The following is a 26,349-nucleotide window of genomic DNA, read 5'->3' as shown; positions in this document are numbered from 1 at the left end:
TCTGCCGACATGATTGAACGTGTTTTCTGGTCAAATCTGCCGACATAATTGAACGTGTTTTCTAGGTCAAATCTGCTCGCATTCTGTGTATTTTCTGGTGAAAGCTGATCACATTACGTATATTTTCTAGAGAAAAGCTGTGTAATTATTTGACTTCTCTAGGGAAAGGGTCACCAAAACTTGGGCCCACCCACTGTCTTTGCGTTGCACTTTTAAATTACAATTAGCTCCGCCCTCATCTGGAGCCACTACAGTTAGGGGCTCACAATTCGTATTGTGCACAGGGGCCCACTGCTGGCTGTGTCCGCCACTGGTTAAACGCCCTTAGTGGCTGTAGCTCGAAAGTGCTATACAAATTTTAGCTTTATTAGAACTATGGTACTGGCAATCAACTCGTGACCATTCTTTATACAGAGACCCCTACAATTGTGACAGATTTACATTAATATGTAAATGCTATGCGATTAGTGAACGGCTGTATGTTAAAGGAATAAACATTTTCTGAAGCAGATTTTTTTTTGTTTGTCAAGTAATCTATACAGGTTATAACCTTTAGCCTAAAACAAGCTGCATCAAGCTATATAGGATTTGAAAACTTAATTATAGCAAATCCCTAATAAATCTAAATTTGAAAATAATAACAGTGATAGCGATATTATTTTTGGGTGTATAGTGGATCAATCCTATGCCTTGCCATCCAAATGGATGAATGAACTTGTGCTTTAGAAATGGCTTAACATTATCTCTTTTAATACTTCATAAGCTAATTTTGTGTTAGTTGCTGGTATAATTTTGATTATTAAAGTATAAATCATGATTTGACTCTGCACTGCTTATCAATCTACAGGAATCTTGCCAAGCCCATTGCTGTGCAGTCAAAAGAAAAGGAGGATCGCTACATAGATAATTACAAGGTATTTCTGACTATTTGTAACAAATGCCATTGCTTCCCATTTAATAACCCTTTGCATAGCAGATGTCGCCAGTTGCAAAAACACTTTGGACATGCACTTCTTTCCTTTTAAAGAACATGTTTACATTCATTTGCTAGGAATACATCTTTAAACTGTATGCATAGCCCGGTTGTGTATGTATGTGTGTATATATATATATGTGCGTGCGTGCGTGCGTGCGTGCGTGCGTGCGTGCGTGTGTGTGTGTGTGTGTGTGTGTATATATGTATATATATATGTATATATATATATATATATATATATATATATATATATATATATATATATATATATATATATATATATATATATATATATATATATACAGTGGAGGAAATAATTATTTGACCCCTCACTGATTTTGTAAGTTTGTCCAATGACAGAGAAATGAAAAGTCTCTGAACAGTATCATTTCAATGGTAGGTTTATTTTAACAGTGGCAGATAGCACATCAAAAGGAAAATCGAAAAAATAACCTTAAATAAAAGATAGCAACTGATTTGCATTTCATTGAGTGAAATAAGTTTTTGAACCCCTACCAACCATTAACCTCCTTAGCGGTAACCCCCGTGTGTGACACGGGGTAAGCCGCCGGAGGGTGCCGCTCAGGCCCTGCTGGGCCGATTTACTTAATTTTTTTTTTGCTGGACGCAGCTAGCACTTTGCTAGCTGCGCCAGCACCCCGATCGCCGCCACCGCGCGCCCGATCGCCGCTAACCGGTGCGGCGCGCGGCCCCCCCCCAGACCCCGAGCGCTGCCTGGCCAATCAGTGCCAGGCAGCGCCGAGGGGTGGATCGGGTCTCCCAATGACGTCCCGACGTCGCTGACGTCGGTGACGTCATCCCGCCCCGTCGCCATGGCGACGGGGGAAGCCCTCCAGGAAATCCCGTTCTTTGAACGGGATTTCCTGATCGGTGATCGCCGAAGGCGATCGAAGCGGGCGGGGGGATGCCGCTGAGCAGCGGCTATCATGTAGCGAGCCCTCGGCTCGCTACATGATAAAAAAAAAAAAAATTAAAAAAAAAAAACTGCTGCGCTTCCCCCTGGCGGTATTTTTCATACCGCCAAGGGGGTTAAGAGTTCTGGCTCCCACAGAGTGATTAGACACTTCTACTCAATTAGTCACCCTCATTAAGGACACCTGTCTTAACTAGTCACCTGTATAAAAGACACCTGTCCACAGAATCAATCAATCAAGCAGACTCCAAACTCTCCAACATGGGAACGACCAAAGAGCTGTCCAAGGATGTCAGAGACAAAATTGTAGTCCTGCACAAGGCTGGAATGGGCTACAAAACCATTAGCAAGAAGCTGGTAGAGAAGGTGACAACTGTTGGTGCGATTGTTCGAAAATGGAAGGAGCACAAAATGACCATCAATCGACCTCACTCTGGGGCTCCACGCAAGATCTCACCTCGTGGGGTGTCAATGGTTCTGAGAAAGGTGAAAAAGCATCCTAGAACTACACGGGAGGAGTTAGTGAATGACCTCAAATTAGCAGGGACCACAGTCACCAAGAAAACCATTGGAAACACATTACACCGCAATGGATTAAAATCCTGCATGGCTCGCAAGGTCCCCCTGCTCAAGAAGGCACATGTGCAGGCCCGTCTGAAGTTTGCCAATGAACACCTGAATGATTCTGTGAGTGAGTGGGAGAAGGTGCTGTGGTCTGATGAGACCAAAATAGAGCTCTTTGGCATTAACTCAACTCGCTGTGTTTGGAGGAAGAAAAATGCTGCCTATGACCCCCAAAACACCGTCCCCACCGTCAAGCATGGGGGTGGAAACATTTTGCTTTGGGGGTGTTTTTCTGCTAAGGGCACAGGACAACTTAATCGCATTAACGGGAAAATGGACGGAGCCATGTATTGTGAAATCCTGAACGACAACCTCCTTCCCTCTGCCAGGAAACTGAAAATGGGTCGTGGATGGGTGTTCCAGCATGACAATGACCCAAAACATACAGCAAAGGCAACAAAGGAGTGGCTCAAGAAGAAGCACATTAAGGTCATGGAGTGGCCTAGTCAGTCTCCGGACCTTAATCCAATAGAAAACCTATGGAGGGAGCTCAAGCTCAGAGTTGCACAGAGACAGCCTCGAAACCTTAGGGATTTAGAGATGATCTGCAAAGAGGAGTGGACCAACATTCCTCCTAAAATGTGTGCAAACTTGGTCATCAATTACAAAAAACGTTTGACCTCTGTGCTTGCAAACAAGGGTTTTTCCACTAAGTATTAAGTATTTCATTGTTAGAGGGTTCAAAAACTTATTTCCCTCAATGAAATGCAAATCAGTTGCTATCTTTTATTTAAGGTTATTTTTTCGATTTTCCTTTTGATGTGCTATCTGCCACTGTTAAAATAAACCTACCATTGAAATGATACTGTTCTGAGACTTTTCATTTCTTTGTCATTGGACAAACCTACAAAATCAGTGAGGGGTCAAATTATTATTTCCTCCACTGTATATATATATATATATATATATATATATATATATATATATATATATATATATATATATATATATATATATATATATATATATATATATATATATATGTGTGTATACACACACACACACACACACACACACACACACACACACACACACACACACACACACACACACACACACACACACACACACACACACACACACACACACACACACACACACACATATATGCATATATATATATATATATATATATATATATAGATATATATATATATATATAGTGTATGTCCACCCACTTCTCTGTTTTTCTGAATGCGGACATTATCAATGTAACTGTTTACTTGCTGATGGTATCCCAGAGAAACACAGAAGCATGGGGGTCAGTTTACACAAAGTCCCGCTTCCCAAAACCGAATGGCAGAGGACAAATAGATGTAAGAAACGGACTCTGTCCTTTCCTATGGTAAAGCATGGGTTCATTCACACGTTTGACTCTGCCATTTTGGGGCATTTCCACAGCACATAAACCCGTCCTGCATGATTTTTTCAAAACGCGTGTTGTCATAGTACGGCACACATTAGCTCCTAAGTATAGAAGTTGTAGCAGACACTGCCACAGACTACCAGAGTGTACAGCATGCTCTTACTATGTGGTTACACTGCCACTCCAGCCTAGTGTGAACAAAGCTTGTGTGCAGCTGTCCTCGGGAAAATCAATGAGTCTGTATTCCTCTTATATACATAGAAGACTTCCTTGTCAGAGGAAAATGTAATTACTCTTATATTGCTGACGTTGAGCAGCTGAAGCTTTCATTGCAATAAAAGGCAGAAATAGCTGATCACTCTGACAGCCATGATGATTTACACCTCATTATTCTATCCAGAAAGCACTGCCACTAAGGATTATTACAGCAGGGGCAGAGAGAAAACACAGGCACTTCTCTTTTTTTCTCAACATGATCAGTGGCTTCGTGTTTTCATCTGTGTTTCAGCACATCTTTCACACTGATCACCTAACCAATCCCCTTTAAGCTTTAATTCCCTCCATGGCACCTAGCTCTAACCTCCCCCCAGTGTTAACACCTTCTTTATGCTATCCTCCCCACAGCATCCCTTTTCTCATGCTTAACGATAGCCACCCCCCAATGTTAACCCCTTCCTGCGACCTACTGTTAACCTCTCCCAATCATACACCAGTGCTAACCCCTTCATGATTGTTATTGTTTATTTTAGCTCATTGTTATCTTCTTCCTTTTACCTAAACAAAATAACTCCACCCCACTTCAACCCCAACTCCACCCACCTTTATCTCTTTTTAATACCTAACCTGCTTCGCACATGGGTGATCTCTGGCACCTCACAAGCAGGTTTATTGCAGATGCTTGTTTGCTGAGGTGAGGGAGTGGGATAAAACCATAGGTTTATTTACTTGGGTAGGCACTCTTACCTTTTAAATACCTCACCGTATACTACTTGTGGTAAATTGGCAATGTTCAGTACCTCTATTTAGAAAGGACAGGAAATATTTTTTTGTATTAATCCATTATATGGAGGTCAGTCCATGAAGCCATTCCGTGCCACTCAAGTAGAGATGAGCATTATTTTGTCAGAGCTTTTACCTGCTATGTCTGTATGAATGCTTTAAATTGTGTTTTCAAAATATTTTCCAGTTTGAGGGATACATGGTTATGACATAAGTTTGCTTTCTTAAAACAGAAAGAATTTGCGATAATTCAGGTTGGAATGAGCTTGAGATGTCTCCCAGAGCAACACTGCTGAAAATATGCAAATTAACCATTGTACCCTTAGAAGCTAAACACACCTCCAGAACCGCTGGAATGCAATGATGTGTTAGCTTGTTAATTTGTACAGAGCCATAATAATCCAACATGCATACAGACTGTTTCGGATTGTTTGATCCTCATCAGTACATGGCATGGATTAATTTGGCTCTATGCAGTAGAGCCAAACATCTTAGTAAGGGGGCTTTTAGGACCATTGTAGTCCCTTACACACTCCAATGAGTTCTGGGTCACCATGAGCTTGCTGGTTAGTCTGTACCTCATGGTTATGACATGAATGGGACCTTTCTCCCCATACTGACAAGTTGTTCTGTGTGAATTTCAGTATTTGGAAGACGAGTATTGTAAAGGCGACAGAGAAGATGACCCAATGCCTCCAGTACAGCCATATCATTATGGATCCCATTACTCGAACAGTGGCACTGTATTGCACTTTATGGTCAGAATGCCTCCTTTCACCAAAATGTTCCTGGCATACCAAGGTTAGACCGAACATTCAGTATCATCTCTTTCATGTATGTATGTATGTATGTATGTATTGCTTTTTTTTAGTTTCAAATAGTTTTTATTAAAGGAGAACCATAATCAAGAATTGAACTTCATTCCAATCAGTAGCTGATACCCCCCCCCCCCCCCCTTCCCGTGATAGATCTTTTCCTTTTCTCAAACAGATCATCAGGGGGCTCTGTGTGGCTGATATTGTGGTTAAACACCTCCCACAGTGTGATGTGAGCAGTAAAAATATTGCCATGGGATACATTTCATAATGTAAATCTGGCAGAGGAAAGATTTTACATTGGAAAACACTGACTAAATCATTTATACGTAATTATTGTACAAATTAAGCGCCTTTTTTCATTGTTATTTTCATTGGAGTTCCTCTTTAAGTAGCAGCATAGAATCTGCGACGTACAGCTATAAGTCATAATGCTTGAATCGGGCTTGTGTATAGATACAATACGATTGCCAGACCCCAAATTACATCTCCCTCTGAGTTTGGAGGGGGAATAGTATTTAACACTGCCAGGGAGTTTAGCGGCAGCAGGAAGACTAGTTAATCGGCTCGCCCTGCGCCCAATTCACCGTCGGCTGCACCATATGTATGCAAAATGGCAGTACAAAGAAGCATCACAATAGAAATGTACATCACATAAAGACAACAATATTAGGTATAACTCTTCAAGTGAAACAAAACTATAAGAGCAACAACACAGGGGGAAGACCCCTAGAAACTACACAGGGGAGCAGAGAGAATTAAGAAGAAAACAGTTGATCTGTTACACAAAGTTTATCATTAATTGAAGGCCGGTATTGTCAGCATATTGTATCCAAGGGTCCCAGGTTTTCTGGAAGTGGAGAGGATATGGTGATGAGAAATCACCAACATCCACTCATAGATCATCATTTTACGTTTTTTTTTTCTTAAAACAAAACAATTACAATATGGAAGGGGTAAAGCTTATCGTAAGAGTAAAGAACACATTGAATTACAGAGTTTCCAGTGTGCTCAGAAAACAAAATGGAAACGAGGTTCATACAGGGAGCATTTAGACAGGGAAAAAATTGTCAGTTAAACGGGAACTTCAGCTTAACCTGCTGGGCGTTTCAATTCCCATGGCCGCTGGAGGGTTTTTTTCGCCCGATTTCTTTTTTCCATCATGTAGCTAGTCTAGCGCTAGCTAAATGATTCTCCCCTTCCTCCTCTCTCCCTCCCACCCTTCTGATCGTCGCCGGTGATCACGCCCATAAGGAAATCCAGTTCTGAACGGGATTTCCTTTAGGGCTTCCCCCGTCGCCATGGCGACGACCGGAGTGACGTCATCGACGACGTGACGTCACTGGGACTCCCGATCCACCCCAAAGCGCAGCCTGGTGGCGACTGGCCAGGCTGTGCACGGGGTCTGCGGGGGGGGCCCTCTTTCGCGTCGGGCAGCGGCGGATCGGGGCAAACACGCAGCTAGCAAAGTGCTAGCTGCGTGTTTGAAAAAAAAATTAGCAAAATCGTCCCAGCGGGGCCTGAGCGGTGCCCTCTAGCGTCTCTGGACAAGCACAGCTCGTCCAGAACGCTAGGGAGGTGAAACAAACATACTGGCATTAAAGAGGAACTCTAGTGAAAATAATGTAATAAAAAAGTGCTTCATTTTTCCAATAATTATGTATAAATGATTTAGTCAGTGTTTGGCCATTGTAAAATCTTTTAAATCCCTGATTCACATTCTGACATTTATTACATGGTGACATTTTTACTGTTGGCAGGTGATGCAGCTGCTCCATGCTTTTTTGGCAGTTGGAAACAGCTGTAAACCGCTATTTCCCACAGTGCAACAAGGTTCACAGACCGGAAACAGCCAGGAGTATCACGGTCCTCAGAGTTTCTTGTAGGGGGGGTCACCACAATATCAGTCATACAGCGCCCCCTGATGGTCTGTTTGTGAAAAGGAATAGATTTCTCATGTAAAAGGGGTATCAGCTACTGATTGGGATAAAGTTCAATTCTTGGTCAGAGTTTCTCTTTAAGTTACATTAGCTATGTTATTTGAAATAGATAGGTAATATAATCTGTTACCCATCCTGTTTTAAAAGAACAGGCAAATGTTTGTGATTTCATGGGGGCAGCCATCTTTTTCATGGGGGCAGCCATTTTTTTGGTTGAAAGGCGGTGACAGGGAGCATGAGACACAGTTCCAACTGTCCTGTGTCCTGATGACCCCTCCCAGCTGTGCGCACTAGACTTAAAACCTCAAATAAAAAAATAAATACAAAAATTGCACCAAAACAGCAGAAGGAAAGCAGCATCATCAGAAATCCCATCATGCTTTGCACAGCGTCAGCGTGTGCAGTTTTCTTCTGTGCAGCAAAAAATGAGGCTTGGGTAAGAAAAACAAAGTGCTGATACTGTGGGACTGTTAAAGAAACACCAAGCCTTTTCAGCGCTGCTGAGTAGATTTTTAGTCTGGAGGTTCACTTTAACTGTTTGTTTTTTTTGTGGGGAGGGCAATTATTGCATAATTTGTTGTGCATTTCATTACACCACATGCCCTTGTTTTAACTCCTAAGATGCTGCTCTTCTGAGATGCTCTTCTCCTTAACGAGGAACTCCAGTGAAAAAAATTGTGATTAAAAAAAGTGCTTCATTTTTACAATAATTTTGTATAAATGGTTTATTCACTATTTTCCCATTGGAAAATCTTTCCTCTCCCTGGTTTACATTCTAACATTTATCACATGGTGACATTTTTACTGCTGGCAGGTGATTTCACTGGAAGAAGATGCTGCTCGCTTTTTTTGGCAGTTGTAAACAGCTGTTACTTCCCACAATGCAACAAGGCTCCCACAGTGTGATGTCAGAACCATGGTCCTGACATCACACTGTGGGAGGGGTTTCACCACAATATCAGCTAAACAAAGCCCCCTGATGATCAGTTTGTGAAAAGGAAAATATTTGAAAGTGGGTATCTGCTACTGATTGGGATGATGTTCAGTTCTTGGTTACAGTTTCTCAGTAAGGGCACTCACTGTTCATGCTACAGGAGAAAGGTTTCCTGTTGAAATCCATTGTCTTTAATTTTTCCAGCAAGTACCGTGTTTAGACCGTTTATACTTCCAGTACAGTTTCATCTTAAATGGATATTTCCATTTGCTGTATATGTTACGGCCAGAACCCGAAGTTTGGCCACTTCTAGTTCTGGCCGGCCACTTCGGGTTCTGGCCGGCCAATGCGCGAAGTGGCCGCTGCGCTGCGGCCAATGTGAGAAATGGAATGATTCCTCTGACATTAATGTATCTTCTGGCCGCAGCGCAGCGGCCAAACGTAGAACAACTTAGTTCATTTAATGCAATTCAGCCGGGCGGCAATGTAACAATTCAAGCCGCCGGCTTTTTCTCTGCCTCTCTCCTCCTCTTATGGGCAGCAGGCGGGGACACGCGTGTCCCCGGGAGTCGTTCGTCGCACCAGGAAAGCAGAGCGGGGAGGCTGCAGACATCGCTTCTGCCAGCACCCGCTCTGCAAGGACTCCGGGGGGACACTCGTGTCCCCGCCCGGCTGCCCATAGGAGAGAGCGAGAGAGGCGGGAGGGGGGGGGGGGAGAAGGAGAGAGAGAGAGATGCAGAGAAAAAGCCGGCGGCTTGAATTGTTACATTGCCGCCGGCTGAATTGCATTAAATGAACTAAGTTGTTCTACGTTTGGCCGCTGCGCTGCGGCCAGAAGATACATTAATGTCAGAGGAATCATTCCATTTCTAACATTGGCCGCAGCGCAGCGGCCACTTCGCGCATTGGCCGGCCAGAACTCGAAGTGGCCGGCCAGAACTAGAAGTGGCCAAACTTCGGGTTCTGGCCGTAACATATACATGCTTTGCATCTTGGGACTTTTCCTTACTTCAGGACTTCTATAAACCTAGAAAAACATTCATTGATGGAATCACCCTTTTCATACATAAGATGCTGCCATTCACTTTTCCTGTAATCTCTGGGCCTGCTAATTAAAGGGACACTTAAGCCAGAAAAAAAGAGTTTTACTCACATGGGTCTTCTACCAACCCCCTGCAGCAATCCTGTGCCCACGCAGCCACTCACTAATTCTCTGGTCCCCCGCTGCCAGCTAGTTTCCTTTTTGCCGACAGGACTAGCCACGCGTAGCTTTCTCTGCATTCCCGACTGTAATTAGCGCTATTGCGGACCACAACGCGTACAAAGATATGCGTTCTCATTACCTACGCATAGGTATGCGGCAATGCGTATTTTTGTACGTGTTGCCGCCCGCAATAGCGCTAATTACAGTCAGGAATGCGGAGAAAGCTACGCGTGGCCAGGCCTGTCGGCAAAAACGAAACTAGCTGGCAGCGGGGGACCAGAGGATTAGTGAGGGGCTGCGAGGGCTCAGGACTGCTGCAGGGGGCTGGTAGAAGCCCCTGGAGAGTAAAACTCATTTTTTTCTGGCTTAAGTGTCCCTTTAACTTTAAAACTTTGCAAAAAGCTTTGAAATGTACAAGCTTTTAAATGCATTCAGTTCAGTTGCTAATTTTTCTACAACTTCTTGTTTAGCATTCCCAAAATCAGTTATTTGCACTGTTTGGTTGTGAGTTTGGACATAAAGAAAACCTGAACTGCAAATTAAAAGTCAAAATAAGCATACGCAAGTCATACTTGCCTTCCATGTAGTCTACTCCTCGGTGTCTTTCTCTTGTCCCGCGTCCTCCATTTTGAAAATGGCCATTACCCATAACAGCTTTCTGGTCAGCACACAGTTAAACTGTAACATCGCCCACTTGAGCCATAGGGAAACATGGACATTACCTGGTACATCAGTTTTCCTCTCAGCTATAACTGACAGCAACTGATATTTTACTGACAGCAACTGATATATTTCAGATCTGACAAAATATTGTCAGAACTGGAAGGGATTATTGTCAGAAGAAAATGGTGAGCGTCTGAGAGGAACTGATGGCAAGGTAACTATGTAATGTTCCTTTGACGTTACCTCATGTGTTTATTTTAAATATTTTTACTCAGTACAGGTTCTCTTTAAAGAGAAACTCCGACCAAGAATTGAACTTTATCCCAATCAGTAGCTGATACCCTCTTTTACATGAGAAATCTATTCCTTTTCACAAACAGACCATCAGGGGTCGCTGTATGGCTGATATTGTGTTGAAACCCCACCCACAAGAAACTCTGAGGACCATGGTACTCCTGGCAGTTTCATGTCTGTGAACCTTGTTGCACTGTGGAAAATAGCGGTTTACAGCTGTTTCCAACTGCCAAAAAAGCATTCAGCAGCTACATCACCTGCCAACAGTAAAAATGTCACCATGTAATAAATGTAAGAATGTAAATCAGGGATTTAAAAGATTTTACAATGGGCAAACACTGACTAAATCATTTATACAAAATTATTGTAAAAATGAAGCACTTTTTTTATTACATTATTTTCACTGTAGTTCCTCTTTAAAGAGATCCTGGCCCATATGCAATTCATTCTTTCACCTGAGTTTTCTGCTGGGGGATTTTTTACATTTTGTCAATAAAATGCATTTTAAGAAGAAAATGCTCAAAATAATTTTGATAGTCCTTTTCCATTTACTTTATGGTAGTTTTTTAGTTAAAAGTGCTGGAAAGTTATTTTAATTGAAGATGAACAATTATCTTCTAGGAGAAAAGTCAGGTGAAAAAGTGAATTGCATATGGGCCCCTGTATTTAAAAAAATAAATACTTCAGTAGATAGAAGTCTCTGGATAGTCCAAAAGCTTCTGGATACATCCATGAGCCCATCATTCCTGCGCAGCGTCCTTCTAAACACAAACAACAAGAACTTTTCGGATGTATTCTGGTGTCTTTGCTCCCTTATGTGTTTGGGTGTGGCTACACTGTGCATGCACAAGTGCGGTTGTGCAGTAGCAGGAAGCCACTTGTCCATGAGGCGCAGCCAGAGGCTCTACTTGAGTAAATATGTTACTTTATTTTCGATTATTACTGGTTTGCGGTAATGTTTTTCAGAAGGTTTACATCATGCAGTCCACGTTCCAATATTTAGTATTTGTGCTTGTTTTTTCTTTCTATTTCAGACCAAAGTTTTGATATTCCTGACAGAACATTCCATTCCATGAATACAACCTGGCGTTTGTCCTCTTTTGAATCAATGACTGATGTTAAAGAGCTTATTCCAGAATTTTTCTACTTGCCAGAGTTTTTAGTGAACAGAGAAGGTATGTTATTATCATGTATCTATATAGTGCTTATTCTTCTGCAGTACCTTCCAGAGTGAATAGTCCTGTCATTAAGTGTTCCTCAGGGGGCGTACATTTAAAATCGTCGCAACCAAATTTCTGCACAGGGTGAAGCCAAAAGACTGCTCACCCTGTGCCTGCTGAAAGCCCAGGATGTTGTTAATGCTATTCTCCCTCTGAGTTTGGGGGGAGGGGGGGTAACGAGACCCGGAGGATCGTTCAGAGTTGGCATGGGCACAGGGCAGCTTCAGGGGGTTGGTAGAAGCCCCAGGTAAGTGAAAATTTTTGTTTCATTCGGTTTAGGTTCCCTTAAAGGACTACTGTAGGGGGGTAGGGGGAAAAAGAGTTGAACTTACCTGGTGCTTCTAATGGTCCTCCGCAGACGTCCTGTGTCTGCGCAGCAACTCACCGATGCTCCTGTCCCTGCCTCCGGTTCTCTTCTGGAATTTCTGACTGTAAAGTCGGGAAACCACTGCACTTGCGCAGCCGTGTCTTTGCTCCAGCTGACTTCACCCGGAGCGTATTGCTCAGGCGCAGACTGTACTGGGCCTGTGCAATACACTCCTGGTGGCGGGAGCAAGGAAGCAGCCGCGCAGGCACAGTGGTTTTCCGACTTTAAAGTCGGAAATTCCAGAGGTGGGGACCGGAGCATCGGTGCGCAGGCACAGGACGTCTGCGGGGGACCATTAGAAGCCCCAGGTCAGTTTTTTTCCTCCTACCTACCTACAGTAGTTCTTTAATCACGAGCCACGAGTCAGTATATATACGTCTTGTAGTACATTTCTGGCACAATCTGATGCAGCACTAATTGGTGAACGGGAATATGTTTCCTGAGCTAATTAAATTGATTTTTACTAATAAATTCACTATTAAGTACATAGTGAAAAATATACTCTGTAGCATTATTTCCGAATCAAATATCTTCACTATAAACATGTGACAGGATCAAGTTTTGTCTTAAGCTGTAAGAATAGCCAAACGAAATTTGTTTTTGTTTTTTTTTGTATCTACAATAGCACTTTTTATTTTTAAACAGGAATTGGTAAAACTGAGAAATAATTTTTTTCTATTTTTTTTCTATTTTTTTTCCCTTGTTTTCCCATTACAATTCATAGAAAAGAAAATGTTTCGAGGGAAATAATGGCATACAATGAAAGCCTAGTTTGTCTTGAAAAAAACAATATATATATTTCATTTCTTTGTCATAAGTAGAATAAAGTAAGCAAAGTGGTTAAAGAAACTGTAGTCTAGTAATGCACTGGCATGCGTCAGTTTGTGAGCAGTTTCCATAGCCTAGTTGCAAGAGTCTTGATAAGAACTATACGTTACACCAAAATGCTTTTTAAAAAGTAAAAAAATCTATAGGTCCGAGTACACTAGCTAAAGGAGGCTTTAGATTGTGTCCTTGCTTGGGTTAACCTCTGTTACTAAACCCAAGGGTCTGGTATGAGTGTGTGCTTGGAGCAGCTGCGTTTATTAGTTTTGTGTTATTTAAGTTTGTCCAAGTTAATAGAGTTGCTGCAGAGTTATTTTAATATATTAAAAGTTACTAAAATTTTGTTCTCAACTATACAGGCTTTGACTTTGGTGTGCGTCAAAATGGGGAACGGGTAAATCATGTTAACCTCCCACCTTGGGCCCGAAATGATCCACGTCTTTTCATCCTTATTCATCGTCAAGCTCTGGAGTCAGACAATGTTTCCCAAACAATTTGCAATTGGATTGATCTTGTATTTGGTTACAAACAGAAAGGACGTGCTGCTGTTCAAGCCATTAATGTGTTTCATCCAGCCGTAAGTGTGAAAGGTCTTTCTTAATTACATTAATAACAATTTTTCTTTTCCCTTAAGGGGTAAGCCGCGCAGGAGGTTTTCTCAGGCCCTGCTGGGCCGATCTGCGTAATTTTTTTTTTTTGCTGAACGCAGCTAGCACTTTGCTAGCTGCATCAGCACACCGATCGCCGCCGCCCCGCGCCGATTCGCCGCTATCCGCGCCGCCGAAGATCCCCCCCCCCAGACCCCTGCGCTGCCTGGCCTATCAGCGCCAGGCAGCGCTAAGGGGTGGATCGGGTCTCCCTTAGACGTCATGACGTCGGTGACGTCATCCCGCCCCGTCGCCATGACGACGGGGGAAGCCCTCCAGGAAATCCCATTCTTTGAACGGGATTTCCTGATCGCCTATCGCCGGAGGCGATCGGAGGGGCTGGGGGGATGCCGCTGAGCAGCGGCTATCATGTAGCGAGGTTTTTTTTTTCTACTTTTCTACAAAACCTCTATAATCTTTTTGGGTTTTTACTCTTGCAGCTTTTCATGCTGCATTTTCAATAAGGGACTGCTTATATTGTATTGTAGGAATTGTTTCCACAAGAAAAGACTCCAGTCCAATCATCAACACTTGAAATGTGATGCACGGAGCTCTTTTTCCTCCATGCTTTATGTGTGAGCCTGTCGTCCTTAGGAGCAATGTGATCTCCTTTTTCAAGGACTGTAACCCTGTACAGCAATAGGAAACTTATGAAGCAAAGTGCAGAGATGGGAGATTTAAATCTGTGCCCCGGCAAAGAGAAGAGTCTCCATACATGGCTTGGATTTCAATTTGCTGCGGTTAAATTTTGCCCAAACCAGAAAGAGGAAGTATCAGAGTCCTGAAGTGCAGAATGACACGCAGGGCAGTGAACTCCTCCTGACCCTGTCCACTCATTTGGGTGCTGAACAGCAGTGGTTGGGAGTATTTGGGTGTTCAAATTTGCTATACTGAATTGGAACACCAGCGCTAGTCATTTAACTTTTCACTTAACTCTCCCTCAGAGGGGTTCACAATGTAATCCCTACAGTAATCATGTGTCCATCATAGTCTAGGGACAATTTTAGGGGGAAGCCATTTTAAGTGGAATAACCACTGGTGCATGCTCGCCTTGTTACTCAGGCAATGGAAGCCTTCTCCAGCCCACCACATAACTGGCTTCACTTCCGGTTTATGTTTGTTTTGTAACTAGGATAGGGGTCAAGGGGCAGAAACTTGCACATTGGTGCTGTGCACATGTGATTCAATGTGGATGAATAAGATGTCTGCATCTGCACCCCACCCCATCATTGTAGCCTTGCAAGAAGGGCCACTCGTGTGAAACAGATGTCAGGCTACTTATCTGCCGCACCAACCACCCCCATCCTTATACCATTCACATCAGTATGTGCCTGTTCGCATGACATTTGTATGCACATGTAATGCACTAAGCACTTTTCAATAAAGTGAACTAAGCAGTGCCGATCTCTGTCTTTTTCTACTTTGCTACACTGCCCAGCCAAGCATGCTAATCAAGTCTAGCGATGTACAGCCCAGACCACACTACGCCTTCATTTGCTGCTGTGCCGATGTTTTTTCTCTACTTTATCTTGTTTGATACATTAATTAAAATAATACCTACATAAAGACCCCATTGCTAATTAAATAACATCTACAGTAACAGCAAATAACCATAAGACAAACACTGCTGGAAGTAACGGCAGACTTATGTTTTATAATCATGCCTAGTTTTTATTTTTTTTCAAAGTTGAGCTTTGTTGGCAGCATCTCAAGCCTATTCCCGTCACTCCATAATAGATATTAATAAATTAATCTTCTGCTCTGGAGGTGGTACCTGTTGAGGGTCACCCGGTTGAAGCTTCATGTGTGACTGGCACCATGTACTGTAAAGTGTATGGTAAACATAACTGCACTGAGACCTTTTTCTCCACATGGTTTCTCTTTAAATATTCAGTAGCACTATTAACAATCTCAAGGCGCTGTAATGAATATACATTGCAGCAAATTGTACTCTTGTAATTAATGTGAAATTATAAGAATCAAAGTGGTAGCAAAGCACAGATACTCACTTTGTGGTTGGCAAAGATTCTAAAAATAGAATTCCGTGGAAGAATAGAATTTCTGTGTCATTACAACTCATATTTTTTAAACTTTGACACTGTAGTGCCACTGTAGCACCGTAGTGCCATGAACTAAAACCTAACACCTTCTGCATCTAAAAAATTGGTTTAACTGTATTTTTTTTTTTAAATCTTCTTTTTGAGTTTTAAAAATATATATATTTATCATTTTTTTTCTTTTCTCATTTCCAGACATATTTTGGAATGGATGTATCTGCCGTTGAAGATCCCGTTCAAAGAAGAGCTTTGGAGACCATGATTAAAACCTATGGTCAGACACCACGGCAGTTGTTCCATGGCGCACACATAAGCCGCCCTGGATCAAAACTTATGGAGGGAGAGCTTCCTGTAGCGATGGGACTGCTAGTACAGCTGGCATTTAGAGAAAACAAAGAAAGCACAAGGGAACCTTCTTATCCTGTAAGTAATAATTCTTTATACAGTACATACACAAACTATATAAGAATATACATTAATGCTAAGCAGACGTTCACTTGTTTAAATGTGTCAACAATATTTTACTTTCCTATTCAGTAGTCATCTCATCAGGTTATGTATATGCAGTGTACAATTATTATACCCATAAAATAACACTACTAAATCCTTGTGAAAGTCTTTCCTGGTAGGCAACCTATAGCAGTCTCCTAGCTTCTCATTTCAGAACATTAAGCTAACTATACAGGTGTCAGTCTAATCTTTCATTAATAATATTGTGATCTTAGAACAGATTGCTACAAAAATAAAATTAGGGTATGTGTGACCAACATAAAAGCTGGAGGGTGATTCCTTGCTTGACATATTGCATATGGCTCTGCGCAACTTAACATTACAATACGTATAGTAGTTATTTTGGCTAAATCATGTATACAAAAATTATATAAAACTGTAACAATGCTGTCTGCTTTATGAAATCCAACTATGCATCTGAAATGTTTTAGAAATATTACGGTACCTTAAAGTTATAGCTGAAGTATTATCTGTACATTAAAATGCTATTTGAAATCCTCCACAATGGAGTCACAAAACTTCTCATAAATTACTTATTTTTCTCCTGATTAATAAAAATAACCTTTCAGCACATTTATAAGCAAAATAATCACTCAAAGTAAGTTGTTCCTGATTTTATTTCATTTCAATAATACTTTTCTTAATTATATTGTTTTTGTGCTCTTTGGGAGCTTAAAGCGGATCCGAGATGAACTTTTATACATAATTGTGTTCCTTTCATATAGTTTATAGGGCATTCCTCAAGCCAAATACTTTTTTTTGTTTTAAAACTCTAATTCCCTATAAATTAAACAAGCCTCACCCACAGCTTCTCCAAAACGCCAAGGCACTCAGACCCATGTAGCAAGGGCTTATGGGAGCTCAGTCTGGGCAGGAGGAGGAGGAGGAGGAGGATTTTACTAGCCAGAGATTACAGAGGCAGAGGCATTGTATCACAGGAATAAATCATCATAAATTGTTGAAGCTGTATGCAGCCAGATTTTCTGTGTTAACTATCTAAACTTTAGATAAGAAATATAGACAAGTTACTTGTTATAGTTAGTTTTTCATCTCGGATCCGCTTTAAAAATGTAATATGGGTAAGGTGAAAAAGCTTTGTGAGTCACGCCCATTGTGAATAATTTTATTTGTGTTTTTTACTATGTCTCACTAAAATAAAATGCATTGTGACTGTTCCATTTTATAGAGTCCATTGCCCTGGATAAAAGGCTTGAAATGGGGAGAATATGTTGGTTCTCCAAGTGCTCCAGATCCCAGTGTCTGCTTCAGTCAGCCCCATGGAGAAAGGTTCGGCTGTTTACAGGCTCTACCTACCAGAGCTATATGTGGCTTAGCAAGAAAATTCTGCTTGATGATGAGCTACAGTAAGGAGCAAGGTAGATCACTTTTAGTTGTCTTTTAGCTGTTTTACTGTTATATGCAATACAATCTACCTATTGTCAGTGTCTTAACCTCCCTGGCGTGCAATTTTTGCAGGATTACTGCACAAAAAGCAGTTTGTTTTCATGAAAGTTTTGGCTTCAACTTACCAAACTGTGACAAGCAAGGATCTAGTATACATTTTGAGTATAAGTTGCAACCACAAAATCATGTAAAATAAAGACGATAAAAATGTCTAAATTTAAATTAATAATCACAAAAAGACGCACTTTTTTATGCAAATACAGCATTATGATCCATGTATGTCCTGTCGCCTGAGGCAACATTGTAAAAAACAGGGTCAATCCAGGGTCGTTTAGCACTGTACTCCTGTGCTGCAGAGGTAGAAAGCAATGATCGCCAGGAAGCACCACTGAAAGCTAACAAATGCATTTCTGTACCCTTGCAAAAAAGCATTTACATGAGACCACATTCAGAGGCCCGTCTGAACCAGCCCTAAAGGTCCATACCCACTCCTGTGAACAGCAACTGCACGTTGATCGCTTAAAGTGGACCCAAATTAAAAATACAAGATTTCAGAAATAAAATCTATTTTCTAAATTATAATAATAAATAGCAGCCTTTTTTCAGCTGCATGATGACAAATATTAAATATTTTACATTTATTGGAGGAACCCCTCCCCTTCCTTTCAAATTGCCGGGACAAAATCCGGCAAACTGGTGGAGTAGATGGTGTCCGGCAATGGAGGAATTGATAATGGCTGCCCCCAGTATAACCCTAGTTATGAAAAGAGAAGGGTGAAAAGCAGGCACTGAAATGCTCATAGGCTTAAAGGAGTGTTTATTTATCTTGGTATCTGTCAGAGTGGTGCAACTAAATATTTTTAATTAAAAAAATGTTTGGTTTGGGTCCACTTTAAGATCCGACATGCTGCCTTTTTAGGGCCCTTCTCCACTGGCTGCGATCCACTTTAAAAAACATATTGCAGCCGTTTTGCCAATCGCAAGAGCACTGCGTTTTACATGTACATCGTGGTACTCATTTCCCATTTCCTCATTAGTGCACGCTGTTTTTCCTGGAATGCAATGGTTGGCTTGCGCAATTCTTGTTTTGATCACGCTTCGTTACCGGTGGCTATACTGCTCAATTGCGGCGAGTGCAAAAGACAGCGTGCGCCACGCTGGTCTGAACTTGGCCGTGGTGGACTATAACGACCATCATCCCCGAGAATTGGGTGTCAGATTAGTGTGTGTACAGCAGCCGCATGATGATCACCATGGGCCCTTTTCCACTACAAGTGCAATAATGATGATGTGATACAGAGATACATGCCCACGCCATGACACTACCACCACACCTTACTGATGAGGTGGTGTGCGTAGGATCACAAGCAGATCCTTTCCTTCACCATACTCTTCTCTTCCAATCACTCTGATACAAGTTGATCTTGGTCTCATCTGTCCATAGGATGTTGTTCCAGAACTGTGAAGGCTTTTTAGATGTCGTTTGGCAAACTCTTAATCTGGCCTTCCTGTTTTTGAAGCTCACCAATGGTTTACATCTTGTGGTGAACCCTCTGTTTTCACTCTGGTGAAGTCTTCTCTTAATTGTTGGCTTTGACAAAAGCGGCATGATGAATTCAGAAGTGTTTCGGGCAATATTATCTGCTCATATTCAGCCAAATGCTTCAGAACTCATTGGATGGCACTTCACAATGCATATGGACAATGACCCAAAGCATACTGCAAAAGCAACCAAAGAGTTTTTGAAGGGGAAGAAGTAAAATGTTATGCAATTGAGCAAGGCAATCTCCTGACCTGAATACAACTGAGCATGCATTTCACTTGGTGAAGATAAAACTGAAAGGAAAATGCCCCCCAAACAAGCAGGAGCTGAAGACCGTTGCAGTAGAGGCCTGGCAGAGCATCACCAGGGATGAAACCTGCGTCTAGTGATGTCTATGGGTTCCAGACTTCAGGCTTTAATTGATTGCAAAGGATTTGCAACCAAGTATTAAAAAGTGAAAGTTTGATTGATGATTATTATTCTATCCCTTTACTTTTGGTCCCTTAATCTCTAGGCAACTGCGTCACGCCAATGGGCGTTCTGCCATCAGTCTCCCAGCGGCGATCTCCGCTAGGAGACTGTTAGATGGCGAAGCTGCCGTCTATTTACACAGTACAGCGCTGCTATCTCAGTAAGCGCTGTACTGGGGACGGCCGTGTGACATGGCTGTCCCCCTGGGGGAGACGGGAGTGATCTGCCGTCATAGGCTGATGCCTATGACATCCGATTGCTGCCATAGGCTGCCGCTGGGAGGGAGGGAGGCTTATGAAAAAAAAAAGCACTATTTATTCAAAAATAATACCGATAAATATTTATTAAAAAAAAAGAAATAAACATCCTGGGAGAGATCATTGCCCACCAACAGAAAGCTGTGAAATCTGACAGAACTGACAGGTTTTGGTCTAGCCCATCTAGACCAAATATGGTCATGATGGTGGTCCTGCAAACACATAATAAAAATGGAGAATTCTAGGAAAATCCTATTTAGGATTAGGATTATAGATGTACAATTGTTACCCATCAGTTTATTTTTAGTTCAGGTTTGCTTTAAAAAATGTCTTGAGGAATACAAGTTTGCAACCTGTGCCTATGAAATATCAGAATTTAGAGGCATCGCTGCAAGGTTAGTAAATATGTGCCTGCAGCAACATTTACCTACATATATTTACAGCGAGATCTTTTTTTTGTAGGCTTTGAGTTGTCTTAAATATATTCTGTATAATTTTCTGCTGCAGGTTTATGCATATTACTGCAGTGGCACAAGCTTTAATACACTCATCTTTAACCTCCTTGCGACTGCCTAATGCTGATTGGCGGTCGCAAGGTGGCTCCCCCAGGACCGATTGGCATCAAGTCCTGGGCAAGTGTTTTGCAGGGGATACTGCGTGCATTGGGGATTCACTCCGTCAACAGTCTGCCAGCGGCGATAGCTGCTAGCAGACTAAAAAAAAAACATACCGCTGTTTGTTTATGTTGTATAATGCTGCAATCTAATGCATCACTGTACTGAGGACAGCCTTGTCCCCCGGAGACCCTCCGAACGCGATCCCCTCTCATAGGCTAATGCCTATGAGAGAGGATCGCCCTGATTGGCTGTCGGGGGGGGAGGAAGGGAGGGGGAAATAAAAAAAAAAAAAGACAATTTTATTACAAATTAAATTACAAATACATTAATAAAAAATGTGTGTTTTTTGGCTCTGCAACAAGCTATTACAGCTGCAGAGCACTTACCGTATTTTTCGGACCATAAGACGCACTTTTCCTCCACCAAAAGTGGGGGGAAAAAGTGCCTGCGTCTTATGGTCCGAATGTAGCAATTTACACACTGAAAAAAAAAAGCGTTCCTTACTGTGCGGTCTCTGTAGTGCTCTCTTGCTCCTGCCTCCATGCCCGGTGTCCCTGCTGCATGCCAATCACCCCTGCTCCTTGCTCTGCCTCCAATCATGCCCCCGCTGCAGCCATGTGCCCAGCTCTGATGTGGCCAATCTCCCCTGCTCCTCCCTCTGCCGCCAATCGTGCCACCGCTGCAGCCATGTGCTCAGATCTAATGCGGCCAATTACCCCTAATCTTCGCTTGTTTGGTGCCACCACTGAAGCCATGCCTCTTTGTCCGGTGTGCCCAATACAACTGAAACTGGCAACTCAGTGGCCTATCACCCCTGCTCCATGCCGCTGCCAATCAGCCTCGCTCTTTGCCTCCGGAATTGCCTCCTTGCAGTAAGAATTCCACGTGCACTCAGCCCAGCTTGATGCGACTAATCCTTTGCCTCCATGCTCGGTGTTCGTGAGAACTGTACGGGACCTCCGTACAGTGTACTTGCGCTGAAACTCTGCCTCCCGCCGGTGCCTGGGATGTCCTGCTTCATGGCTTGTAATCTCTGCCCACCACTCCGCCGTATTGCAGGACTGGAGCAGCAAGGTCCTTGAGCCGGGCATCGTGATTGTGGCCGCGGCTGAAGTCTCTGTCCCCCCGAGGAAGTATTGCGGAAGTCGGGCAGCAAGGTCCTTGAGCCGGGCATCGGTGTTTGTGGCCGCGGCTGAACTCTCTGTCCCCCCGAGGAAGTATTGCGGAAGTCGGGCAGCAAGGTCCTTGAGCCGGGCATCAGTGTTTGTGGCCGCGGCTGAAGTCTCTGTCCCCCCGAGGAAGTATTGCGGAAGTCGGGCAGCAAGGTCCTTGAGCCGGGCATCGGTGTTTGTGGCCGCGGCTGAACTCTCTGTCCCCCCGAGGAAGTATTGCGGAAGTCGGGCAGCAAGGTCCTTGAGCCGGCACCAGCGGCTGCTGCTGTAGTCTCTGACGTCCCGCACATGAAAGAAGAACAACATGGCGAGGGAGATCTGCTGCAGGCAGTGCTGAGCCAAGTCCCTTGGGAGATGAGTACCATGTGGCTGTTGGCCCTTACACTTAAGTTTATACTGCTAGACAGCCTGATATGATCTAGCTGCAAAGAACTACAAGTCCCAGCATGCCTTTAGCTAGCTGACGAAAGGCTGGTGCAGCATGCTGGGTGTGATGGGGTAAACAGAGAGGAAAGCAGTACAGGTGTTAGTGTAAGGCAATTAGTGTAGATGGTGGGGCAGGAAGGGCTAGTTTAGGGTAGTTATTGTAGCTAGTAGGGCAGCTTAGATGAAACAGTTCTGGGGGAAAAGGTCCATAAGACACCCATGCACCATGGACGCACCTAGGTTTAGTATGTATTTTTTTCCCTGTTTTTTTCCCTCTAAACCTGGGTGCGTCTTATGGTCCGGAGCGTCTTATAGTCCGAAAAATACGGTAATTGTAAAAAAAAATAGCCTGGTAGAAGCCTATGGTCCTTAATTAGGTAAAGGGAGCCTAAACTGAACTAAAAAAAATACATCAATTTACCTGGGGCTTCTACCAACCCCCCTGCACCTGCCTGTGCTCGCACTGTCACTAAAGTGATCCTCCAGTCCTCCACGGCAACCCTCTTACGGGGGACAGTCACAGTAGAGATTGTTTTTGCACTCTGCATGCACAGCGCGCTCCCATCCATGGAGTTCATGGACCAGGGCCGTGCAATCGAATGACAGAGGGTACAGTAGCTGTGGGTGACTGGAGGATCGCTTTGTGATGGCGTAGGCACAGGACGGCTGCGGGGGACTGGTAGAACCCCATGGTAAAAGAAAGTTGTTTTTTTTTTTTTTTTTTTTTTTTTTTATATATAAATAACTTCCGTTTAGGTTCACTTGAAGGAGGTGCTAATATCGGGTGTCACCCAAGCAAATCTTAGAAGCTTTTACTTCCTAATAGTAGATACTTATTTGCATGCTTTGTTGAATTACTTATGTTTACCTGTGTTCTTCAACCCCTCTGTAGGGGTTTGTGTGAAAACTGCAATTATTCACATATTTAGAAAAATAGCAGATTACTGTATAATAGTGTATGAAATAATTTAATTACAGTGAGTTATCGTTTATTGTAGGTGTTCGAAGCATGCACAGCACTGACATTCAGTGGTCCGCAATCCTCAGCTGGGGATATCCCGATAATATCCTGAGACTGAAGAGTAAACAGAGTGAACCCCCTGTGAACTTCATTCAGTGCTCTGAACTGCTTGAGGTAACATGTTAACCTATATATGATAACCTATACGATATACAGAAACTTGCTGGAAGCCAAAAGCTGTTGATGTCATACATTTTAGCAATCATATTTTAGTTGGATGTAATGAACTTATTCAGTGGTAGAGCATGGAAATTTCAACTACAGGTAGTCCCCGACTTACGAACGACCCGCCGATACGAACGACATGGATTCAGTGTTTCCATGGGAACAAGCCCCAATTTTCCAAATTGGACTTGTAGTTTTTGAGAAAATCGATTTTAAAACATTCAAAGAAAAAGGCTTTTAAATTTGTATAAGCAGGCACAGAGGGAAGAGGTGACACAGAGGGGGGCACAGAGGGAGGTACAGGGGACAGAAATAGCACATTGTTCCGACTTAAGAACAGATTCAGGTTAAGAACGAGCCTACAGTCCCTATCTCGTTCCTTAATCGAGGACTACCTGTACCATAATCAGTTCTATCAGTGCAGACCTACTAAGGTGTGTGCAGACTGGTGTTTGCTGTGTGGGATTTTTATATTGCCCAAACTTATTAAGGCAGGGGGGTCATATACTGGGCGAGCTTTGCTTTTGGGGGGGGGGGGATTATACTGCCTAAACGTTATTGGGGGGGGGGCGAGGCAGGCAGAAAGTGCTCTGGTAATTTGGGCACACCATGCACCGCCATAGGCCGTAATGTGAATTAAAGCTACAGTGGTGCTTAGACAGTAATTTGGGCGCCATCAAAAGACTGAGCCCAGATTACTTTAAAAACTGCATACTTTTACTGCCAGCAATAGCTAGAAGCCAAATTACATATTTCCTCAATGTCCATGGTGGCCTGGAGGAGGAATTGTAATCAACATTGACCAGAATTTTGCACTAGCAGGGTGAGACTTTTTTGGCATCACCCTGTGCTGAAATTTCCCAGCGCCGTCTTTGCATATATGGGAGGTTGCATTATTTTGGCCACATTAATCACTGGGGGTAGGAAATAGTAGCAGCAGTTGGGAGAGGAGAACGGTCATCACACTTGTTGTAGAGGAGGGAGTGAGGATGGCCACACTTATATGACACAATTGGCCACATTATATTGATGCTGACGTGGATGGGAGGATAAACGCCCAGATGACTACCCGTGAATGCCAAGGGGAGGAGAAGGTGTACACAATACCGGGAGGGTACAATCACACAATTCATGTCTGCTGTGTGTGTGGGGGGTGGGGTGATTTTAAGATACACAATCCTCAGTGCATATGATTCTGGCATAGCGTCTACTTATGTCATGTTTTTTTCATACATAAATGTTTAATGATAATACTCATGGATCTAAATAATTTTAATTGCATTGACATTTGTATGCATTGATATCAGAAATGCTAAAAGTAGTAGCAGGCTGGGTTTATTATCAAGTCAAAAAATGTTCTAGTTTCTTAAGATATTTAAAATTGTGTCTTGATCGTTGGGAGATTGATAGCTGGAATAGTTGTGAGTTAATAGTAATTTGTTACTAGTAAGTCCTACTTTTAATGTAATCTTATTTCTCTTGTAAACCTCAATAGATCACAAGCTGTGCTTGGGTGCCAGACAGTTGTCAACTTTATACAGGGAGTAAATGTGGCGTCATCACTGCATACCTAAATCGTTTCACTAACACAACAGTAAGTTTGTATCTCTTTTCTATATCCATGTTGCTTCTTTTCATAGAAAGCTAAGATGTGTGACATGGTTTGATGTAATAAAAGGCAAGGTCAAAGACTGCAAATCTACCAGTAAAGGAAATCTTTTTAGTTTTAGATATAACTGGTTTTTTTTTTTTTGTTTTTGAATCTTTTTTTAATTCAATATTGGATTGTTTTACTTTTTGTACTGTGTAATGTAATTGAATACATCTCATACTGGAGTTTGGGGATAGAAAGATATATACCGTATTTTTCACAAAATAAGACACTCCGGAATATAAAATGCACCTAGGTCCATGTTCTAGGAGCATCTTGTAGATGTTCTCCCCCAGTTGGTATCCTCCTATGTCCCCTTCCGTCCTCCCAGGTGTCCCCTTCCATCCTCCCAGGTGTCCCTTTCCGTCCTCCCAGGTGTCCCCTTCCATCCTCCCAGGTGTCCCCTTCCATCCTCCCAGGTGTCCCCTTCCATCCTCCCAGGTGTCCCCTTCCATCCTCCCAGGTGTCCCCTTCCATCCTCCCAGGCGTCCCCTTCCATCCTCCCAGGCGTCCCCTTTCATCCTCCCAGGCGTCCCCTTCCATCCTCCCAGGTGCCCCCTTCCATCCTCCCAGGTGCCCCCTTCCATCCTCCCAGGTGTCCCCTTCCATCCTCCCAGGTGCCCCCTTCCATCCTCCCAGGTGCCCCCTTCCATCCTCCCAGGTGCCCCCTTCCATCCTCCCAGGTGTCCCCTTCCATCCTCCCAGGCGTCCCCTTCCATCCTCCCAGGCGTCCCCTTCCTTCCTCCCAGGCGTCCCCTTCCTTCCTCCCAGGCGTCCCCTTCCATCCTCCCAGGCGTCCCCTTCCATCCTCCCAGGTGTCCCCTTCCATCCTCCCAGGTGTCCCCTTCCATCCTCCCAGGTGTCCCCTTCCATCCTCCCAGGTGTCCCTCTTTTGTCCCCAGGTGTCCTTTCTGTCCTCCCACGTGTCCCCCCTTCTGTCCCCAGGTCCCCCCTTCTGTCCTCCCACGTGTCCCTCCTTCTGCCCCCAGGTCCCCCCTTCTGTCCCTAGGTGTCTATTTTCTGTCCCCACTAACTCCCATGTGTCTGTTTCCTTTCCCCATGTTACCGCTATCTCCCTTTGTCCCCCCCTACTATACCGCGGGGATATCTGACCTCTTCACCCCCACACTCTAGTGAACATGGCTTGTACTGGCACTTTATCAGTGCCCAGAGTTCAGCTTTAATAACTGCATTTGTAGAGTTGTCACCATCCTAAAAGTGATTCCTGAATTCCATGTTATCAGTTA

The 26,349-nt window shown here is 43.2% G+C and overlaps 1 protein-coding gene across 2 annotated transcripts in view; it reads left to right on the top strand.

Moving 5' to 3' along the window:
- Window positions 1-26,349, top strand: part of LYST (lysosomal trafficking regulator) — a 287,630-nt gene that overhangs the window by 224,050 nt on the left and 37,231 nt on the right. For both annotated transcript variants that reach the window (XM_068231777.1, XM_068231776.1), the window contains exons 40-47: window positions 848-914; window positions 5,544-5,700; window positions 11,784-11,924; window positions 13,521-13,738; window positions 16,061-16,288; window positions 17,562-17,751; window positions 23,264-23,400; window positions 24,947-25,045. In XM_068231777.1, coding sequence (XP_068087878.1) covers window positions 848-914; window positions 5,544-5,700; window positions 11,784-11,924; window positions 13,521-13,738; window positions 16,061-16,288; window positions 17,562-17,751; window positions 23,264-23,400; window positions 24,947-25,045 — 1,237 coding nt within the window. The remainder of the gene's footprint in view (window positions 1-847; window positions 915-5,543; window positions 5,701-11,783; window positions 11,925-13,520; window positions 13,739-16,060; window positions 16,289-17,561; window positions 17,752-23,263; window positions 23,401-24,946; window positions 25,046-26,349) is intronic.

Source organism: Hyperolius riggenbachi, chromosome 4, assembly GCF_040937935.1.
Source record: "Hyperolius riggenbachi isolate aHypRig1 chromosome 4, aHypRig1.pri, whole genome shotgun sequence".
In the NCBI taxonomy this organism is placed as follows: domain Eukaryota; kingdom Metazoa; phylum Chordata; class Amphibia; order Anura; family Hyperoliidae; genus Hyperolius; species Hyperolius riggenbachi.
The sequence above is the reverse complement of the archived record's forward strand: the minus strand, read 5'-3'. Positions and strand labels throughout refer to the sequence as shown.